The 21,253-nt window shown below is 44.4% G+C and overlaps 1 protein-coding gene across 1 annotated transcript in view; it reads right to left on the minus strand.

Annotated features, from left to right (window-relative positions):
* Positions 1–21,253, minus strand: part of LOC126100972 (unconventional myosin-XVIIIa) — a 306,712-nt gene that overhangs the window by 212,258 nt on the left and 73,201 nt on the right. Inside the window, exons 2-3 of the mRNA XM_049911635.1 lie at positions 12,411–12,617; positions 5,124–5,300 (exon numbers count right to left, since the gene is read on the minus strand). Coding sequence (XP_049767592.1) covers positions 5,124–5,300; positions 12,411–12,617 — 384 coding nt within the window. The remainder of the gene's footprint in view (positions 1–5,123; positions 5,301–12,410; positions 12,618–21,253) is intronic.

Raw genomic sequence — 21,253 nt, forward strand, 5'->3', positions numbered from 1 at the left:
GAACATCATAAAAGACAATGATCATCGTCTTCACATTTGACCTCACTTGCCTTGCTTTTTTTGGTCTGGCTAGAGTTGGGAGTCCTCCACTGGCTTGACGCTTGCTTGGTTTCTGGGTCATGCCCGTAACACGAACTCTCATCCCATGTAATGACTTTGTTCAAGAAGTTTGGATCACGTGCAATCTCTGTTTTTTTTTTCCCCCCCTTCAAGTCCTGACACACATTCATGCGGATGGTATTTTGCTCCTGTGTGAGAAGGCGCGGAACAAATTTAGCAGCAACACATCTCATGTGCAAATCCTCACTCAAAATCCACTGGCACGAGCTCCAACTGATTCCTGTCTCTGCTGAAATTTGGTCGATCGTTTGGCGACGATCCTCGTTGATCTTTTGGCGGACCTTTCCAATGTTCTCCTCACTTCGCAATGTTGGAGGGCATCCAGAACGAGCTTGGTCTTCAACACACATCTCACCACATTTAAAGCGCCCAAACCACTCGAAAACCTGTGTGCAGTTCATAGCGTCGTCCTGGAAAGCTTCCTGAAGCATTTGGTGTGTCTCCGTTGCAGTTTTTTTTTAAGCAGGAAACAAAATTTCACACACACTCTTTGTTCTTTTAAAGTTGCCATAACAACTTCGCAGAGGTAAGCTGCCAACAGTCAGAGAAACACAATACCACACTTTACTAACACCAGCTAGTGTGAGAACCCTGCACTACGTCTACAAGTGGCAGCGCCCTCGGAGTCCGGTTTCTTTTGGGTCCCCCCTCGTACACTGACAGCTCTAAGTGTCATGGAACCCATTTTATATAGTCAATTGGCCTTTAAGACGAAGCCAACTGCAAACTACTCCTTCATGATGACTTTAAGGTGACAGTTAATTAGCAATCTGTGGTTGATACATACTCCATTCCTTGCCTAGACAAACTTAAGCTGGAACTGGTTGGTGGAAAATATTTTTCAAAATTTAATGAAGAATCATGTAAACTACTACTTACGAAAATACCATATGGCCACTACAGGTACAAAAGACGAGTTTTTGGTATTATAAGTGCGCCTGCCATCAGTGTTCCTCGGAACAGCTTACTGAATGTTTTTCTTGTTTTATCAATTACCTCGATGGCACTGTCATTACCAGTTGCAACCTTCATCTTTTGTTTCAGACCTTGCATGATGTGTGTCGTAGGTGCAATTTTGAAAGTTATATTTCTTGCACCGTCTACAGAATACTTGGGAAATATTATTTCTCATAGGGGGATTCAGATGACGAGAGTCACATAGCAGCTATTGCAGCCCTCCTGCACTCTCCAAATGTCAAAAAGCTTCTAGAATTCTTAGACAAAGCTATTTATTGCTACATGTTACTTCCGCAGGCAGCTCGATTTTCCTATACTCTGAATCAGGTGCATAATAAAGGTGCAGTGTTTGTGTGAACCACTGCCTGCAGCCACAAATTCATGATAATGAAAGATGGTTTGGGTTCTTTCCCATTCTTGGTCACTTACTAGCTAGGGGTCCAGCTTACGATTGGTATGGATGCATTGCAGTGTGGCATGGGGTATGTGTTGTCTCCATGTTGTGCTGATGGTTCTGAACAGCCAACTGTTTCTGCATCACTTAATGCTGCACAGAGGAATTATTCTCAAATAAAAAAGGAGGTTCCTGCAGTTATTTATGCTATCAAGAAGTTTCAAGTGTTTCTCTACTGTGTTTATATATAATTTTTTTTGTTTTTTACCAGTTACAAGCCATCAGAGGCTCTAACCCCACAGCACACGTTAGACAAGATGGTCCATTGACTGCAACATTGGGGCCTGTTACATAATTATAAGATTCATTCCCACCCTACGGCTCAGCATTCGAACACAGATGCTCTTTCATGTTTGCTGATGGACCTGACCCTGATCTGGATCAAGATGAAGTACTTTGTTTTTACTTGATGAGGAAGCTCGCCAGACAGTGGATGAATTCCCTATTACCAGATCTTGCATCAATCAAGTCTTACCTCTTACCCGTCAAGTGCAAGAATATATTCTGCAAGTGTGGCCGGGCACAGTTATTTTTTGTTACAACAAAGACTCAAGTCTGTCAATGTATTTATTTTGCTGTCAACAGAAAATGCTGTTCCACCAATGGTTGTCCGAGCCACACTCCTTCATAACATTCTTTACCTTCTAAATCAAAATCACTAGAGTGTCTTGCGCATAAATGTGTGTGCTTCGCATCATGACTACTGGCCTGGAATCTATCATAAGAATGAACATTTACGCAATGATTGTTCTAAATGTGCAGGACAGCAGATATCTCCTTGGCAATGTTATCACTGTGAACTGAGCCATCACAGCTGTGGGAGTGTGTCCATGTCACGTCACTGGGCCCTTCTTCGATGCTTATTGGTTGGTGGTCATAAACGTCTACTTTTGATTCTCAAAGTAGTGAACTGCCACTATGGCAGACGGAAAAATGCAGACTCTCACTCTGTCTCCATCAAATGTCTGCCCCACACCCTGGAAACTGATATCAGTCCTCAATTCATCCATTGCTTAGCCTGAGAATGGTGTCTGTTTTGGTCAAGTCTAAAAACATTCCGAAATGTGCCCACACACTAGCAAATGTGGTTGCAGTTCACCATAAAATCCTTCAGAGTCTTACCAAATCAACCCAACACATGTCACATGAGATACGCATATCACATCAATCATTCGGACGAATATTCTGCCTGGACCTGCACATGCATCCCTACTAAGTGTCTGTTGTTCATTCATTAAAACCAGCAGATGCTTCTCAGCATCTCCAGTTTTGTGAGTGGCTGTTCACTGGGTTAACAATGAATGGCTTGGGCATGGATATGTTCTTTATGTTTGACGAAGCCTGGTTTCACCTGAGCGGCTATGTCAACTCACAGAATCACGTCTTCAGGGCAGCAGAGAATCAGCATAACTTCCATGAATCACCAAGGCATGATCATAACATTGGGATTTGAGGTGCAGTATCTAGATGGCGCAGTAATTCCCATCTTCTTCCATAAGAGCCTGCTTCTGCACATTACATTGCCAATAGTTTGAAAATTATTTGTGGCAGCATTAATGGAGGAGGAAAAGACCTACAATTACTTCCAACAGGATGGAACAATTCCCCATACACCTGGACCAACCATGAAGTGCATTTACACAATCTTCAAGACTGACAGAATTGTTAGCAGAGGTAAGTCCGCTCACGGCCCTAGCTGTCCATCCAAATCACCTGATCTGTTAGTGGGTGATTACTTTGGTGTGTGGTACTCTCAAGTCTAGGGTATATCACAACAACCCTCACAGTCTTCAAGAACTGCAGCTGATTTCAGATGACACAGCAGCAATTCCAGCAGTCCAGCTTCAATCCACCTTCAGTAACTTTTGGACCATGGCCCAAAAGTGCCAAAAGACGAATGGTGGTCACTTTCAACATCTGCTATAGTCAGGTTAGTACTGTATTTCCTTTCCTCTGCTGTGTTTCTTTGTACCATGGAACTCTGTTCCCCCAGACCACTTTCATTTGTCTCATCCTGTATATTTGTGACACTCCTACAATGAGGCCCTCACACATATTGAGTTCCAATGAGGCCCACACCTATCAATGGGAAGATGATGATGATGATGATGATGATGATGATGGGATGATGATGATGATGATGATGATGACGATGATTGGGTTGTGGGGCACTCAACTGCGCGGTTATCAGTGCCTGTACAAATTCCCAACCTTTGCTCAGTCCACTTTCAGGAATGATGATGAAATAATGAGGACAACACAAACTCCCAGTCATCCCAAGGTAGGTGAAAATCCAGGACCCAACCAGGAATCGAACCTGAGACCCTGTGCTCGGGAAACGGTAACGCGATTGCGAGACCACAAGCTGCAGACTTAATGGGAAGAGCCCGGTAGAGCTCCTACATGGCCGCCTGTCATGCACTGTGGTGAATCTATTGGTCCCTACACCAAGGCAGCCCATGGCCCTTCCAATAGTGTTGGATCCTGGCAGTCATCTACAGTCAGCGTGGTCGGCAGATGAGAAGACAGGCTAATGACCCACCGCCCAAATCAGTTCCATCCCTAATTGGAGGCCCAGTCTCCTCCACTCACACCTATTAGTTCATCCAGCATTCCTGCTGCCTGTCCCCTTTTCTCACCTCAGTCCTCAACAGTGCTTTCACATGGCGGTACCACATGGGCAGCATGCACCAATTCTAGAAAAGTGTTCCTGCACACAAGAGCCCCGTGTCACCTCCATCGATCTGCTGTTGCGATCAGTGCAAACTGCAGCCAGGGTCCCACTCATGAGCATCTGCCCATGCTTGGTCCATCATTGTCCAAGGTCACTTTCAGCCCTACTCTCTATTTCAAGCTGACAGATTACTTTTGCAGCACAGGAAGCAACCACAGGCACTGGCACAGAGGGCACAGACGTTACCTTCCTGATCAATAAGCGATGTCCCATATTACGGGGGAGGAACGTCGGGGTTGCACCAGATTGTAGGTACCCCGACAAAAGGAGAGAACTGTGGTAATCTGTAGTTACCACCTCATTTGCACCAGCATATTGCCGTACCTCAAAGCTCAGCAGGATGCAAGATGCCGGCCCATAACATATTGTTTAATCTGCCCATGCTTAGCTCGGTCACCAGGAGGCAGCACTTTCAGGCAGCACTGGCAGCTGTGCATCAAGAGCGGTGCTTGCGTCAACCTTCCAGTCCAACTATACAGAAAAGTCCAATGCTTTTCTATTTAACGCCAGAGCAGAGGGGCTTGTGTCTCATTCTGTAATATTCCATGCACCAGCTAACTTCATTCTGCTCATGGATCACTGTTTAGCACAGATTAGGTAATGCGTGTGGATGATTTATTGGATGTGTATATGGTTTCTGCATTAAAGTGTTTTTATTGTTACTGACTTTCTCAACTGCATGTATCGCTATAGATAAACACTGATAAACTTGAACTTGGTAAACTAATAGTTCATAAGTTAGGCAATGTACTCTAACGAACAGGAGGAATAGTGTTTACTGTGAGTACTCTAACAGCATTTAATAGAAATAAGCTATTCTTCTGAAATGGCTTCATGAAAAAATACGTACACACTTACCTTTTCAGAGTAGATAGCAAGTGGTGCCATGGGATTGATGACAACCATTGCAGGACCAGCATAGGTGTGAATGAGGTTACTGGCATATCTCTGACGTAACGTGTGAAGCACACTCGATTCGTTGAGGTAGCGGAGGTGAGCCAGGTCCTCAGCTCTGTCAAACTGAGGAGGGTTTGCCTGCAAAATTAAGAGACTTGTGTAGGGCATCTGTACTATAACTGCAAATGAAACAGGTTGCTGTCCATTAAGTCTTACAAAATCATTCACAAAACAGCGCTATTGAATCAGGTGTATATGTCACCACACACACACATATGAACAACCTTGTGCCTTTACCAGGAATGTTAATCATAAATTTCACTACAAGTACCATAAACATGAACAGTGAGAGTAGGCACTCAGAATTTAGTAAGACTTTGTCAGGAAGGGATAGCACATAGCAAAAAATGTTAATGAAATGTACCTCATGACAAGGGGAAGGAGATGGGGAAGTGTTGGAAGTAGTAAATGTCATAAGCAGCAGACAACTCCATACCTGAGAGGTAAAGGAGCCTAAATGCAATTTCTTCTTAAGACTATATCTGTAATGGTCATTGTTGCAAAGTTTTTCATCGCTAGAAGAAGGGCAGCTGTCTTGCTCTATCCAGTTACTGATTTAAGTAATTTTAAATGAATATGCACCCTTTTAACATTGCCTCAATGGGCTGGAGAAATACTGCCGCTCTTCTTCCACCAATGAAATATTTCGCAGCAATGAGCATTACAAATATCGTCTTAAGACAAAACTACTTTTAGGTTCCCTGATCTCTCTGACACCTAATTAATACTACGGAGTGGAAGCTACCTGTAGCTTCATAGATGTAGTTCGTGTGTCTCATTACTTGAAGTGAAATTTACTTTCCTCTACAGTCTGTACACTGTTTCTTCATTTTTGTTATTTCATATGTGTGCTTGTTACTTAAACAGAGGTGAGGAAAGGCAACCACTAACCTAAAAAGACTGATGGGTAGTGCACATGCACACCTAAAAGTCTAACAAAAGGGAAAATCTATAAAGACCAATGACTGCCTCTCCTCCCGTTTGCTTGTTTTTCTCATCATCCTTAAATGTCCAATGTTGAAAGCTTACCCTTGAGTGAATAAATGATAGCAAAGATTTGTTACTGGAAAATCAAGCAAACAACTGAACCTTCACATTTCAAGGACATTATCTTAAAATACGTGGAAGGCATCAACCTTTTGCAACAACTGCAACTGAACCTTCACATTTCAAGGACATTATCTTAAAATAGGTAGAAGGAATCAACCTTTTGCAACAATTTTTTTGACGTAATGGCTAGAAGCTGTTGTGCTTTATTTGGAAATCATTATGGTGACTTGGCCTTCAAAATAATCAGTTTCCCAGTGATCTCATTTCTCCAGCTCAAACTCATTTCCATTCATCTCCAATGTATGTGTAATCGATATTGTGTGCCACATGGGCAGGAAGAAAAACATTTTAGATTAAGATGGAAAGAAGAGGGGGGAAAAGGAAGTACGGCATGCACTGATATATATTTACAGACATCCATACGACATTGGTGGCCAACAGCTGTCCCCAAAAACCAGTCCATTGGATAAAAGCTAAATGGAGTTTTGTCTGTTCAGACAATGCCAACAATTCACTAGACAGCTATACAACACTAGCACACCATCCCTTCAGTGAAGTGGAAGAGCAAGTGCACACAGGTGACTAAGCTATGGCTAATGTCCCCAGAAAAATGGATGCCTGATGGCACAAGAAATTTCTTGTGAACATATGTGTAGGGGGAGTGACAAGAATTGAAAACTGCAGAAATAGGTGAAAAAAGTGACACTGACAAGCAGAATGATTGCCCACTTTCATTGCAATCTATCCAGAATTTGCAAAAGAAGTAATTTCATTCATGTGATGCTGGTTCTGGCCTATGTACTTCCTGGCAGGCGAGTTTTCATCATATATCACCTCCACTGGTTGGCTCTTACCATGCACAATGTATTATTATGTTTGGTTGTGCGCCTTACATTGTCGGCATACGTAACAAGTGATCTGCTACGTTTTAGGCCTTTGATGTAGCATACACAAAATGGTGAACAAAAAGAGAATCAAGAAATTAGTACTATTCCATCCATTATGCAAGGTATGACTTATATTTTGTCCTTAAAGTTGCTAATCAAGATACAACCCTGTATATTGAAAATTTTAGATTATTCTATGATGGCATAATTGAAAACCTCAGTATAAGATACTGTATCCAATGTGCCTGTGTGAGAAAATGTGGCACACACTATGCAATTAAAGGAAGAGTCATTGCACTCTTAAGGCACTGACAAACACTATTCTTATCTGCAAGAAATGTAATGAAGGTGCAGCCAAAAAGAAAGTTTTATCCTACAGCTATGTTGCCCTTCTAGTGATTCAACACAGAGAACTACATAAATTCAATATGGGATGTAATGCCTTTCAGAGTATGGGCATTGCAGCAGTGTAGGACCTCTTAGGAATGGTGCTATCGGAAATACATAGCATCAATCGACGATTCAACAAACTGTTAGATGAAGCTTTCAACATCTGTGAAAGATGTACCATGAAATGAAAATTGGCTAACAAGTAAGAATATGAATGAAGAACTTAGATGCCCTTTGTGAGAATGAGACACTGACAGAGCCAGTATCTAGATTTAGATTGACAGCGCATTATTCCAAGGAACGAAGGAAGTTGTAAAAACATACACAGCAATAATGCTTTTGTTCATGTTAGCCACCTGTAGTGAAAGTAGTAGACAAGTTTTACTATTTGGGCATCAAATAACTGGTAACACCAAAGGTATATAGAACACAAACTCGCAATAGCAAGGAAAAGGTTTTTGGAAAAGAGATATTTGTTTAGCTCAAATGAAATTTGTTTAGCTCAGATTAAATTGTAGTGCAAAGACATCTCTTCTGAAAGTATTTGTTGGGAATGTAGCATAGTACTGAAGTGAAGTGTGGATAGTGAACTGCATACACAAGAAGAAAATTGAAGACTTTGAAATATGGTGCTAGGGACAAATGTTGAAGATCATGTAGATAGATTCAGTAAATAATGAGTATGTATTGAACCAAAGGGCGAGAAAACACTATTATGGCACAACTTGAATAAACGATGGGATAGATTAGAAGGATGTGTCCTGAAGCACCAAGAAATAATTTGGTAATGGAGGAAAGTTTGAGGTTGGGAAGTGAATTGTAGAATGAGGCCAAAGTTTGAAAACAATACGAAGGAGCAAGAGGATGCAGGATGCAATGTGTTTTTTTCACCGTCATTGTGGGCACACCAACTAGCCACTATGTTGCAAAAAATTAAATATTCATTTAACACAGAGGCAAACATGATAAAGTAATTAAACAATACTTCTTCAGTATTATCAGAAAAGGAAATAATTTTAATTTCTAAACACAGAATTAATAGTTACATATTTCCTCAATAAAAATGTTTACAGATTGGGTTGTAAAGCCACAATTCTTTGAGATACGAACAATTTTATAATTAACAACTAAAAAGCATTGGCAGCACTACCTCTACATGTCTGTGGTCAGATTTTAAAATTGCTAGCTAAAGTTAATCTTATTAAACATCCAAGAAGTGCCATATCTTTGTCTATTAGAAAACCAGTAATGGTTGTTAGGAATGATACTCGAAGTTTGTTCAATTCTGAGACAAATTGTTTTACATGTTGCTGGAACATTGAACAAGTGAAGATTAAATGATTATGTTGTGGACTGACAAGACAGCCAGTCCACAGTGACGGGTAACCGAAAGGCACGCGTACACACACGCCGGCTGGCGTGAAGTCTGGAACAGGATACGTAATGAATGCTATAAAGAAAAGTACGTAGCTCCAGGAATACTTAGCTTTAATTCATCCTTGTGGTACATCACTCTTGATGATACAAATGAGACTTTTTAATTACAAGCACTGTTAGGCTAATGGCGCCTTGCTAGGTCGTAGCCATGGACTTAGCTGAAGGCTATTCTAACTGTCTCTCGGCAAATGAGAGAAAGGCTTCGTCAGTGTAGTCGCTAGCAACGTCGTCGTACAACTGGGGCGAGTGCTAGTACGTCTCTCTAGACCTGCCGTGTGGTGGCGCGGTCTGCAAATACTGACAGTGGCGACACGCGGGTCCGACATGTACTAATGGACCGCGGCCGATTTAAAGCTACCACCTAGCAAGTGTGGTGTCTGGCGGTGACACCACAGATTATATCTTCAATATCTGAACTATTACAATCACAAATGAGTGAATTTCTTATTGTGAAGTGGTGCAAATGAATTTAATTTGTGTACTGTGACTGAATGTCATCCGATGGTTGCAGACATAGCATGTCATATGCTGCAGTTCTGCTGAAATGATAAGATTTGCACAAGATAGATTAGCTGCAGCACATTTTGTTCTCCTCCTCCTCTCAACATACACTGTCAGACAATAAAAGTGAATCACCCAAAAGACATGCTCAGACATCAATGTGACTTTTTGCACATACACATCATAGGTGGATACATAAATGACTAGAGTTGCAATTCTCTGTGATACAGCAGACATCAGAATCTATCAGTGTTTTTCATAGAACTGGTAGTGTATATCCCAGAATCTATCAGTGTTTTTCACAAGCCTGGTAGGGTATATAAAGGGTGTGAACAGCATCAGATGTTGAGTGATCACTATGAAGAACATGGATATGCTGGATACTTGTGTGAGACAGCATTATCAGTGCCTGACAGAATTAAAGGAATCTCACTGTGAATTTTTATTTGGTTGACTGGCTGACTTGTGTAACATCTAGATTTTTGGGGAATTTGGGTATGACAGTGACTTGATGTTCGATTGCACGGCAATGTGATGGCAGGTGCACTACTTGTCAACATTCCGCTTGACCACGTCTGATAACCAGAACGGATGATCATTATATTGTGCATCACACATATCTTCACTCTTTTACACCTGCACTGGCACCAAAGAAGAAGAAATTGACTCCCATCACATTCTGTGCCATCTTACATCATTGGTCAGAGTGCAGCAGCTGGAATTACTGTTTCATGCATTATCTGCTGTTAACACCACAACACAAATGGCTGCATCTGAAGTGGTGCCACAAACACAAAGCATTACTTCAGGTCATGGCTGGTGGTGACCAAAGAAACTGTTATGGCACAACGGTATGCCGTGAACATCCTGCATGTTCATTTGTTACCTGCAATGTGACAGTACAGCGGTACCATTTTAAACAGGACAATGTTTGTCTACACGACACACGTTTCTGTGAACTATCTGTATCACGTTGAGGCACTCTCATGGCCTGCAAGATCCCCAGATCTGACCCCAATAGAAAAAGTGGGGGAACAGCTCAGACATCAACTCTGTCCAAGTCCCAGAATCTGGGATATCAAAGACGAGTTACAACAGTTGTGGGCCAGTCTGCCTCAGGAGAGGATGTGATGCCCTTATGACATCATTCTCGACTGAATCAGTGCACGAATCCGAGCCAGAGGGGTGGAATGTCTTACTGATACACTATTTTGTAATCAGTGAAATAACATCACATACCCTCTCGACCCATGAAACTTCATTTCGCTTAGTCCTCCCATTTTGGATGCTTCGCTTTCATTGTCAGGCTGAGTAACTTTTATCCGCACATTTAGCCTGCCATAGTTGCTCAGGATTGTTTTACACTACTGGCCATTACAATTGCTACATCACCAAGATTACTTGCTACAAACGCGAAATTTAACTGAGAGAAAGAAGATGCTGTTAATGCAAATGATTAGCTTTTTACAGCATTCACAGGAGATGGGCGCCAGTGGCAACACCTACAACGTGCTGACATGAGGAAAGTTTCCAGCCGATTTCTCATACACAAACAGCAGTTGACCGGCGTTGCTTGGTGAAACGTTGTTTTGATGCCTCGTGTAAGGAGGAGAAATGCATACCATCACGTTTCAGACTTTGATAAAGGTCGGATTGTAGCGTATCGCGATTGCGGTTTATTGTAGCGCGACATTGCTGCTTGCGTTGGTCGAGATCCAATGACTGTTAGCAGAATATGGAATCGGTGGGTTCAGGAGGCTAATACAGAACGCCGTGCTGGATCCAATCAGCCTCGAATCACTAGCAGTCGAGATGAAAGTCATATTATCCGCATGGCTGTAACGGATCGTGCAGCCATGCCTCGATCCCTGAGTCAACAGATGGGGACGTTTGCAAGACAACAACCATCTGCACGAACAGTTCGACGACGTTTGCAGCAGCATGGACTATCAGCTCGGAGACCATGGCTGCGGTTACCCTTGACATTGCATCACAGACCGGAGCACATGCGATGGTGTACTCAATGACGAACCTGTGTGCACGAATGGCAAAACGTCATGTTTTCGAATGAATCCAGGTTTTGTTTACAGCATCGCGATGGTCACATCCGTGTTTGGCGACATCGTGGTGAACGCACATTGGAAGCGTGTATTCATCGTCGCCATACTGGCGTATCACACGGCGTGATGGTATCGGATGCTTTTGGTTACACGTCTCGGTCACCTCTTGTTCGCATTGACGGCTCTACCCTTCATTCTATCCCTGCGAAACCCTACATTTCAGCAGGATAATGCACGACCGCATGTTGCAGGTCCTGTACGGGCCTTTCTGGATACAGAAAATGTTCTACTGCTGCCCTGGCCAGCACATTCTCCAGATCTCACACCAATTGGAAACGTCTGGTCAATGTTGGCCGAGCAACTGGCTCATCACATTACGCCAGACACTACTCTCGTTGAACTGTGGTATCGTGTTGAAGCTGCATGGGCTGCTGTACCTGTACACGCCATCCAAGCTCTGTTTGACTCAATGCCCAGGGGTGTCAAGGCCGTTATTACGGCCAGAGGTGGTTGTTCTGGGTACTGATTTCTCAGGATCTATGCACCCAAACTGCGTGAAAATGTAATCACATGTCAGTTCTAGTATAATATATTTGTCCAATGAACACCCGTTTATCGTCTGCATTTATTCTTGGTGTAGCAATTTTAATGGCCAGTAGTGTAATAACAATGAAGCACTAATTTGTTTACATCTGTGTTTAGTAGTGATCCTGCATTTTGTGGGGCGGAGTCATGAGCCCATAACGCCCCCCCCCCCCCCCAGCCCATGTATATGCGCCTGCTGTGAGGGAAGCCAGTTCCCACCCTGATAACAACAGGCTACTGCACAGATGAAGGCCCTGGCAACAGCGCCTCCTACTCACCTTCTCGACGTCGTCTTCGTCGACGAGCAGCGTGTCGCCGGTGGCGTCGAGGCAGATGCGCAGCTTGCCCGAGGTGGCGGCGTCGCCGTCGGAGTCGCTGTCGGCGGGCGTGGGGCAGCGGCGGGCGGCCGAGAAGCCGGCGCGGTGCACCAGCCACACGTGCTCGGCAGACTGCAGCCACGCCGACACCTGCTCCTCGGAGCGCGCCTGCAACACACCGCAACCGGCAGAGCCGTCACACATAGCGTGGCCAGCTCCACTGCGGGAATACCTGCTTCTGCTCTTTACGCTAACATCTTAGTGACGCAGAACGTTAACCTTGCTGTTATCTTCGGGTCGATGGCACCCGAAAAGGAGTTTGTTCTAGCGCTCGAAATTTAATTATTGCGTTGTTGCATACGTTCGTACCGTTTTTGTTTGCGTGTTGATACTCCGGTTGCTATGGGTTTATTTATCGATTGTCATTTTTTATTTCTTGTTCACTATTGCTATTTGAGTCTACATATTGTCACTTGGAGATAGTAGGATTGGAGCTGTGGACGCTAGAAAACTGAGTGTCAAGTAGAAAAATCGTGACGTTTCCTACATCTGCCCGAGTTCAATATGGAATGTGAGAGTTGCAGAGGGAGCTAGAGACGTTTGCGCTGTGGCAGTTTGACGTCTCAGAAAAGTCAGAAAGATAAAAGGGAAAAAAGGTTAAAAACGTAAAAGTGCAGTCGTGCCGTCAATGGTAAAAACAAAGTGAGGGAAGTCAGCAAGGCCGGCCGTGGTGTCCAAGCGGTTCTAGGCGCTTCAATCCGGAACCGCGCGACTGCTACGGTCGTAGGTTTGAATCCTGCCTTGGGCATGGATGTGTGTAATGTCCTTAGGTTAGTTAGGTTTAAGTAGTTCTAAGTTCTAGGGGACTGATGACCTCAGATGTTAAGTCCCATAGTGCTCAGAGCCATTTGAACTTTTTTTTTTTAAGTCAGCAGGAGACCAACCCCTGGGCTATGCTAGAGGCAGGAAATATACCACCTCTGAAGCAGTAGAAGCAAGACCACCTGTTATTTAAAAACGTTCAACCGCTAGAATGTAGAAGTGCGTGTGGGAAAAGGAGGCTAACCAAATCTAAAAATTGATAAAAACAGTGTAAAAGAGAAAGAAAAGACGATCCTGGCCAAGGAGGGGAGCCGGGAATCTCCGAACACAGCTTACAGTGGAACCCTCACCGCCCTGACCCAACACCAGAGTGAGATATATGGAAGTGAAACATGGACGATAAATAGTTTGGTCAAGAAGAGAATAGAAGCTTTCGAAATGTGGTGCTACAGAAGGATGCTGAAGATTAGATGGGTAGATCGCATAACTAATGAGGAGGTATTGAATAGAACTGGGGAGGAGAGGAGTTTGTGGCACAACTTGACAAGAAGAAGGGACCGGTTGGTAGGACATGTTCTGAGGCATCAAGGGATCACAAATTTAGCATTGGAGGGCAGCGTGGAGGGTAAAAATCGTAGAGGGAGACCAAGAGATGAATACACTAGGCAGATTCAGAAGGATGTAGGCTGCAGTAGGTACTGGGAGATGAAAAGGCTTGCACAGGGTAGAGTAGCATGGAGAGCTGCATCAAACCAGGCTCAGGATTGAAGACCACAACAACAACAACAACAAAACTGAGAATAAAAACCACTTTCACGGAGGAAACCGAGAACCAGTTCGACCATTGGGGAATCGTCAGCCAACATTAAAGGTAAAGTGTGGGGAAGTCGGTACTTAGTACGCAGAGCCAAAAGAAGGGGGCATTCCACCAAAATGTGGGCTACTGACTGGAAGGCTCCACAACCACAAAGTGGGGGTGGCTCATTACGCAAAAGAAAACCATAGGTCAGCCTGGTATGGCCGATGCGGAGACGACACAGGGTGGTTGAGGCCTTTCGGGAGAGGCGGAAGGAAGAATGCCACGGGCCTGGTGTCACCTCAATCGCACGAAGTTTATTAGACTGGGAGGTAGCCTCCCAAGAGTTGGCCCATGACTGTGCGAAGTGAGATTTGATGTGAAGCCGTAAATCCGCTGCAGGAGGAGTTACAGAGAATGGGAGGTAAGTGACTGCTCCCCCAGCCAAACTATCAGCAAGCTCATTACCTGGGATACCCACATGGCCAGGGACCCAAAGGAAGTCAACGGAACAAGCAGCACGGTGAAGATCAGCGAGATGTTCATGGATGGCCGATACCAAGGGATGGCGGGAAAAACAGCGGTCAATAGCCAGAAGGCCACTCATTGAGTCCGTACATAACAAAACGCGGTTGTGTTGGGACTGTTTAATAAAGGTAAGGGCCTGGGAAACTGCCATCAATTCCGCAGTAAACACCCCACATGCAGGTGGCAGGAGATGATTTTCCGTGCCAACAGAGGACGTGAAGGCATATCGCACACGATCAGCAGATTTAGAGCCATCGGTGTAAAAAACAACAGCATCCCGAAACCGCCATAAAATTCGGTGGAAGAAACAACGGAACACCATCGGGGGAATGGAATCTTTCGGACCTCGGCGGAGATACATGCGAATTCGGGCCCGAGGAACTGTTTGCGCTTTGTGTGGGGATAATACCATTAGACAGAGCACCGCAGGAAAATGGTGTACTCGTTTTGAAGAGGATCGTTTTGACATTAATGACTCTCCACGCTCAGTAAGACCTTCGGGATTTGATGAAAATCGTTTAAACGCATTAATCCACAGTGATAAATGTCAGTGTACTCCAGAAATGGCAAATGTGATGAAATGTGATCGTTCCACCATCGCGCGATATTCACAGGCAATGGGGAAGGTTCAGAAATTGGGTGGATGGGCGCCTCATGCTTTAAACCAAAATCATAAAAAAACAGTGGGTGGCCATACGTAAATCTCGGCTTGCTGGTCATCAATTGGCTCGTGAACAACAGCGAGCATTCCTATCCAGTGTCGTTACTGGTGACGAGAAATGGTGTCTCTATGATAACATAAGGAAAAGAAACTAATGGTTGAAGCAGTAACTCACCGGCACAAAGATATGCGCGCATCCACGAAACATAATGTTATGTATTTGGAGGAAAAACGACGGTGTGGTGTACGACGAATTGCTCTCCCGAAGTTTAGCCATAACTGCAAACATTTAGTGTCAACGACTGAGGCGTATTGCAGGCACAATTCAAGAACAACTATCAAGAAGAACGCGGGAAGTTATGCTACTCCAAGCTAACGCCCATAGTTTGTATTTCTACACATTCTACTTAGGACTAAAATGTAAAGCTTTCTACCCCTTGTTATAGCTTAAGCTATTACGCTTGTGACCCAGCTGTTCAAACATTCACATCATGTACAAATATCGGTAGCAAAATTTTATTTCTACGTGTGAGATAAATACATAATGCTGTCTTTATTTATTTATCTTAAGAGACTGCAGGTCTTTTGTTGCGTATTGTTGGAATGTCTGTAGAGCAATTCATGTAGTTTATTATGTTCAAATAGTCAAAGCATTGCCGTTACAAGTGAAGTCTCATCGACTCTTTCACTCAATCGCAGTTCATGTACCTAGAATAGAAGTTTGTGCGTGGCTATCACGACAAAAAGATTCCTTTATGACGAGCACTGAAAGTATTTGTAAATGCATCTGACAGTGACGAGGATGTTTTTTTAACAAGAAATCACACCAATGATGACGATATTTGATACTTACATGACAGCTATGCAAGCGGAGCAGATGGTTCAGTCAAAAATGTGAAATAAACGATTGATGTGGAGCTTACAACCTTTTCCACGACTGGATGAGCAACCAGTTATAAAACTGGCTCCTGGTCCAACACGATATGCTGTATCCTGACTTCTTAGCGCTATATAATCCTCTTTTATGCTCTTATGAACGATAATATTCAGACTACTGTGATAGAAACGTCTATTACGGAGAGTCACAAAGTTTATGATGACAGCTGGGAAGAATCAGATCAAATTTGTCTTGAATCCTATACAGTTTTTTCTACTACTGCCTGATATTTATAAATCGCACTGCGACCCGGCAAAGAGTTTACATGGGATTCACAAACACGCAGAGCCATCTTTCGTGCCGTAATTTCACTTAAACGTTATTTTGTACGTCACGTGGTAACGCTTCGATGACAAGTATGATCGAAGAACCTGTTAGTGCTCTCTGGGAAAAGCGGGTAGAAATACATTTGAAACTGTATAAATCTGGCACAAACGTAACTGAGATGAGGAAATAGAAACTATATTTAAATTTGTAATAATTTTTAGTACCTTATGAGTATAGTGCCATTATATATGTTCGTGTGGTCATCCTGAAGATATATTTACACAGATGGGTATAGACAAAAAGACGGAGCAGGATATACGTTCGTTGAAGACAAGACTAATCTAGGGGACAAATTTATACTTCATTGATTCTCCATACTCAAGAAGAAAGCATCATTATTTTATCAGATTCACGTTCATGCTGTTAAAATGCTATAATATCAACAAAACAAAAATTATCTACCACACGGCATTATAAGAGCAGATCACGAGGTTTCTGGCCTAAATAGGCCTACCAATAGGTTTGAGGTTAAGGCGCACAACAGAATAAAGGTAAATACACTAAAAGACACTCTGGCCAAGGAAGCTGAGTACACCGGTTTAGGGAAATGCGACAAAGCGCCACCTGACCACCACCTATACAGGTTGTACAAAAAGGTACAGCCAAACTTTCAGGAAACATTCCTCACACACAAATAAATAAAAGAAGTTATGTGGACATGTGTCCGGAAACGCTTAATTTCCATGTTAGAGCTCATTTTAGTTTCGTCAGTATGTACCGTACTTCCTCGATTCACCGCCATGATTTCATACGGGATACTCTACCTGTGCTGCTAGAAAATGTGTCTTTACAAGTACGACACAACATGTGGTTCATGCACGATGGAGCTCCTGCACATTTCAGTCGAAGTGTTCGTACCAATTACATGGCCTCCACGCTCTCTTGACCTCAACCCTCTCGACTTTCATTTATGGGGGTATTTGAAAGCTCTTGTCTACGCAACCCCGGTACCAAATGTAGAGACTCTTCGTGCTCGTATTGTGGACGGCTGTGATACAATACGCCATTCTCCAGGGCTGCATCAGCGCATCAGGGATTCCATGCGACGGAGGGTGGATGCATGTGTCCTCGCTAACGGAGGACATTTTGAACATTTCCTGTAACAAAGTGTTTGAAGTCACGCTGATACGTTCTGTTACTGTGAGTTTCCATTCCATGATTAATGTGATTTGAAGAGAAGTAATAAAATGAGCTCTAACATGGAAAGTAAGGGTTTCCGGACACATGTCTACATAACATATTTTCTTTCTTTGTGTGTGAGGAATGTTTCCTGAAAGTTTGGCCGTACCTTTTTGTAACACCCTGTATACAGCAAGAACTAGAATCAATGCCGGACTGAACGGAAAACCAAACCAGTCTTACCACACTATACTCAACGAAAGCCCGCTGCTCGTGGTCTCGCGGTAGCGTTCTCGCTTCCCGAGCAAGGGGGCCCGGGTTCGTTTACCGGCGGGAGTTTCACCTGCCCCGAGATGACTGGGTGTTGTTGTGTCGCCTTCACCACCACCACCACCACCACCACCACCACCACCACCATTCATCCCCATTACGGTCGGAGGAAGGCAACGGCAAACCACCTGAATTAGGACCTTGCCTAGTACGGCGTTGCGGGCCTCCCGCTACGTTCCCCTACGCTCTGTCATGAAGCATAGGACTATTTCCATTTGCATACTCAACAAATGTTTGATAATGAGAGCACTTGCTGGGAGCATCTTTTGGTTTACCAGTGGTGGTGGGTTTAAGGGACCAGACTGCTACGGTCATCGGTCCCGGTTTACCAGTTTTCGTTTATACTTTTCATTAGGCTGGGATGAATAATTCGAAGCCAATAGAACCTACATAATTAGAGTTTTGCGTGTTGAACAACTAAAGCATTGGATTGAAGGACTCTGCTTCGATTCCTGCTACGTCCTCAGCTATTTTCTAAGGTAAGGAAGTCTGACAAGGGGCCCATTCAGTCGCTGTGAGGCCATATGAAGTGCTGCTTCAACAAAAAAGCAGAGGCATCAACCGGGTGCACCTACTGGTAATAATGGCTGGAGGGATTCCAACATGTTGATAACATCTCCCACGACCTTAGAACGCTCCTCATACAGCCAGTCGCAAGGGGCCTATTCTGTAAGTGGTATTTACGTTCTTTCTTATTAGCACAATGACTCATTTGTAAAGTAATCAGACATCTGACGCTGTGTTAAAAAGGGAAGTTCGATTTGGAAAAGAATCCGGGGGGGGGGGGGGGCGATCGGGGGAGGGGGGGGATTACTTGTTTTGTACTAAGTTAATGATTAAAACATTCCGGGCACTGCAAATATGTCAACATACGCTCTTTCACCGTTTACTGTTTCGTTGATGAGACTGTCACGGACCAGACTTGAGGTCGTAAAGGACTTGCCTCAGAACGTCCTCGACCGGGGCGAAACAACTATGCAGATGAAGGCGGCAGGAGCTCCGAGGACAAATATTTATCCGCGTCACCTGCTGTCGTTTCCCCTCGGCCACTTTCTCTGGCGGGGCACTCCCCGCAGTTAAACGGGACGTCCATCTGGGCTGCTGCTGCTGTGCTCCTCCCAGATCTCGTTACTAAGCGCCCAGCACAGTTGCGTCACCCGTCCTTGGCAGGGCCATTAATATCGACAGCCGAGCGTCAACTCGTTACCGCGGCTCAGTCGCTAACTAGCCGTCCAGTCGATCAAAGCCCACGCGACTGCCAAACGCCGTCCGGGATCTCCTATCTCGCAGCCTTGATCAACTATCTGTAAATTTAAAAATGGAACGTGTCTTCAGCACGAGAGATCAGTGGAAGCTATTTCAGCTCTGTCTCCCGAACACTGAGAACTTCCGCCATTCCAACCAATACTAATGTAACGGTGTGTCGCTTTTCGACATTAAACTGTTGTAACGTTCCTTTTGTCCGTGCATCGCACTAAGTCACAGTCGCTGCCACGATCCGAATCCACGCATTCTTCACGATATACGGCGCGCTAGTCAATTTACGCTACGCACTGTTCCAAGGATCGTTTACTGGCGGACCCCGATAAATATTCTGCAGAGTTACACAGATAAAATCAGTCTAACCGCGAGACAGCGTTAAACTTCTCACAACTCCGAAGTCAGTAACTACCAGAGGCGTTCAATAAATAATGCAATACAGTTTTTCTCCGACAATTTCTGTTGACGAGGTACGGAACTTTTTGTGGGGCATCGTGGAATATTCCCGTTTCAGTCCCATAGTTTCATGAAGTTCCAAAAGGTGGCCTTCAAAAGGGCCTCTGTAACGAACGTATTTTCCAAGCAGAGACCTGTCATTGAGTTTCTTTTGGTGCAAAACCAGAGCATCGCAGATATTCAAAGGCGTTTGCAGAATGTCTATGGTGACCTGACACAGAACGGTGAGTCGCTGGGCAAAGCGCCTGTCATCATCCCAACATGGTCGAGCAAAGCTGCCCGTCCGGCCCTACAAATCGGCGACTCTTGCAATATTGGAACGTGTAGACACTCTCATTCGAAGTAATCGATGGATCGCAATCAAACACTTCTACTCCATGACAATGCAAGGCCTCGGTCACGTCTGCACACCCGAGAGGAGCTCACAAAATGTCACTGGACTGTCCTTCCTCATCCACATGTCCGTCGCTCGTGGTCTCGCGGTAGCGTTCTCGCTTCCCGAGCACGGGGTCCCGTGTTCGATTCCCGGCGGGGTCAGGGATTTTCACCTGCCTCGAGATGACTGGGTGTTTGTGTTGTCCTCCATTTCATCATCATCCAGGAAAGTGGCGAAATTGGACTGAGCAAAGGTTGGGAAATTGTACGGGCGCTGATAACCACGCAGTTGAGCGCCCCACAAACCAAACATCACATCATCTCCTCATCCACTCTACAGGCCGGATCTCGCACGTTCCGATTTCCATCTGTTGGGCCCCATGAAGGATGCACTCCGTGCGAAGCTCTACGTTGCTGATGGGGAGATTATTGATGCAACAAGACGTTGACTGCGACGTCGACCTGTATAGCGGTACCATGCGGTTAGACATGTCCTCCCAGTAAGGCGACGTAAGGTCTTCGAATTGAACGGAGATTATGTTGAAAATAGGATTTCGTAGCCAAAAGAGTGAGAAATAAGATGGTGTATTGAAATCTTGAATAAAACAGACATGCTTTCAGAAAAAGTGTTGCATTACGTATTGAACGACCCTCGTAAAAGCCCTGCAGTGATCCAACTACTTTCAGAGAGTACGAGATCCGACCACTGGACTGGGACATGTTCATCGCGGAGCAGTTCAGTACACCACCTCCATCTTTTTACGACCAACACCCACCGATAATTATCACAACAAAAACTAGCAATACAATTCCAGGTGAATAGGTAAAACGTCAAATACAAATTTGCACGGTAATAAATGAAATTTATTGGCATGACTTAACCCGAGCCAAGTTCGTCGCTTCTATACCGCACCACCTCCAGCCGGCTATCGCCTGCTCTGAGGCCTCTTTTACCGAACAATTCCAGACTCACTTATCCCCACCACTCGAAGTTTCCAAGCGGAATAGAAAAGAGGGGTGGCACAGTGGACTCGCATTCGGCAGGACGACGGTTCCCACCCGTTTCCGGCCATCCAGATTTAGGTTTTCCGTGATTTTCGTAAATCGCTCCAGGAAAAAGCAGGGGTGGTTCCTTGGAAATGGCACGGCCGATTTCCTTCCCCATTGTCCTCCGTCTCTAGTGGCCTCGATGT

Source organism: Schistocerca cancellata, chromosome 9, assembly GCF_023864275.1.
Source record: "Schistocerca cancellata isolate TAMUIC-IGC-003103 chromosome 9, iqSchCanc2.1, whole genome shotgun sequence".
NCBI classification, from domain to species: domain Eukaryota; kingdom Metazoa; phylum Arthropoda; class Insecta; order Orthoptera; family Acrididae; genus Schistocerca; species Schistocerca cancellata.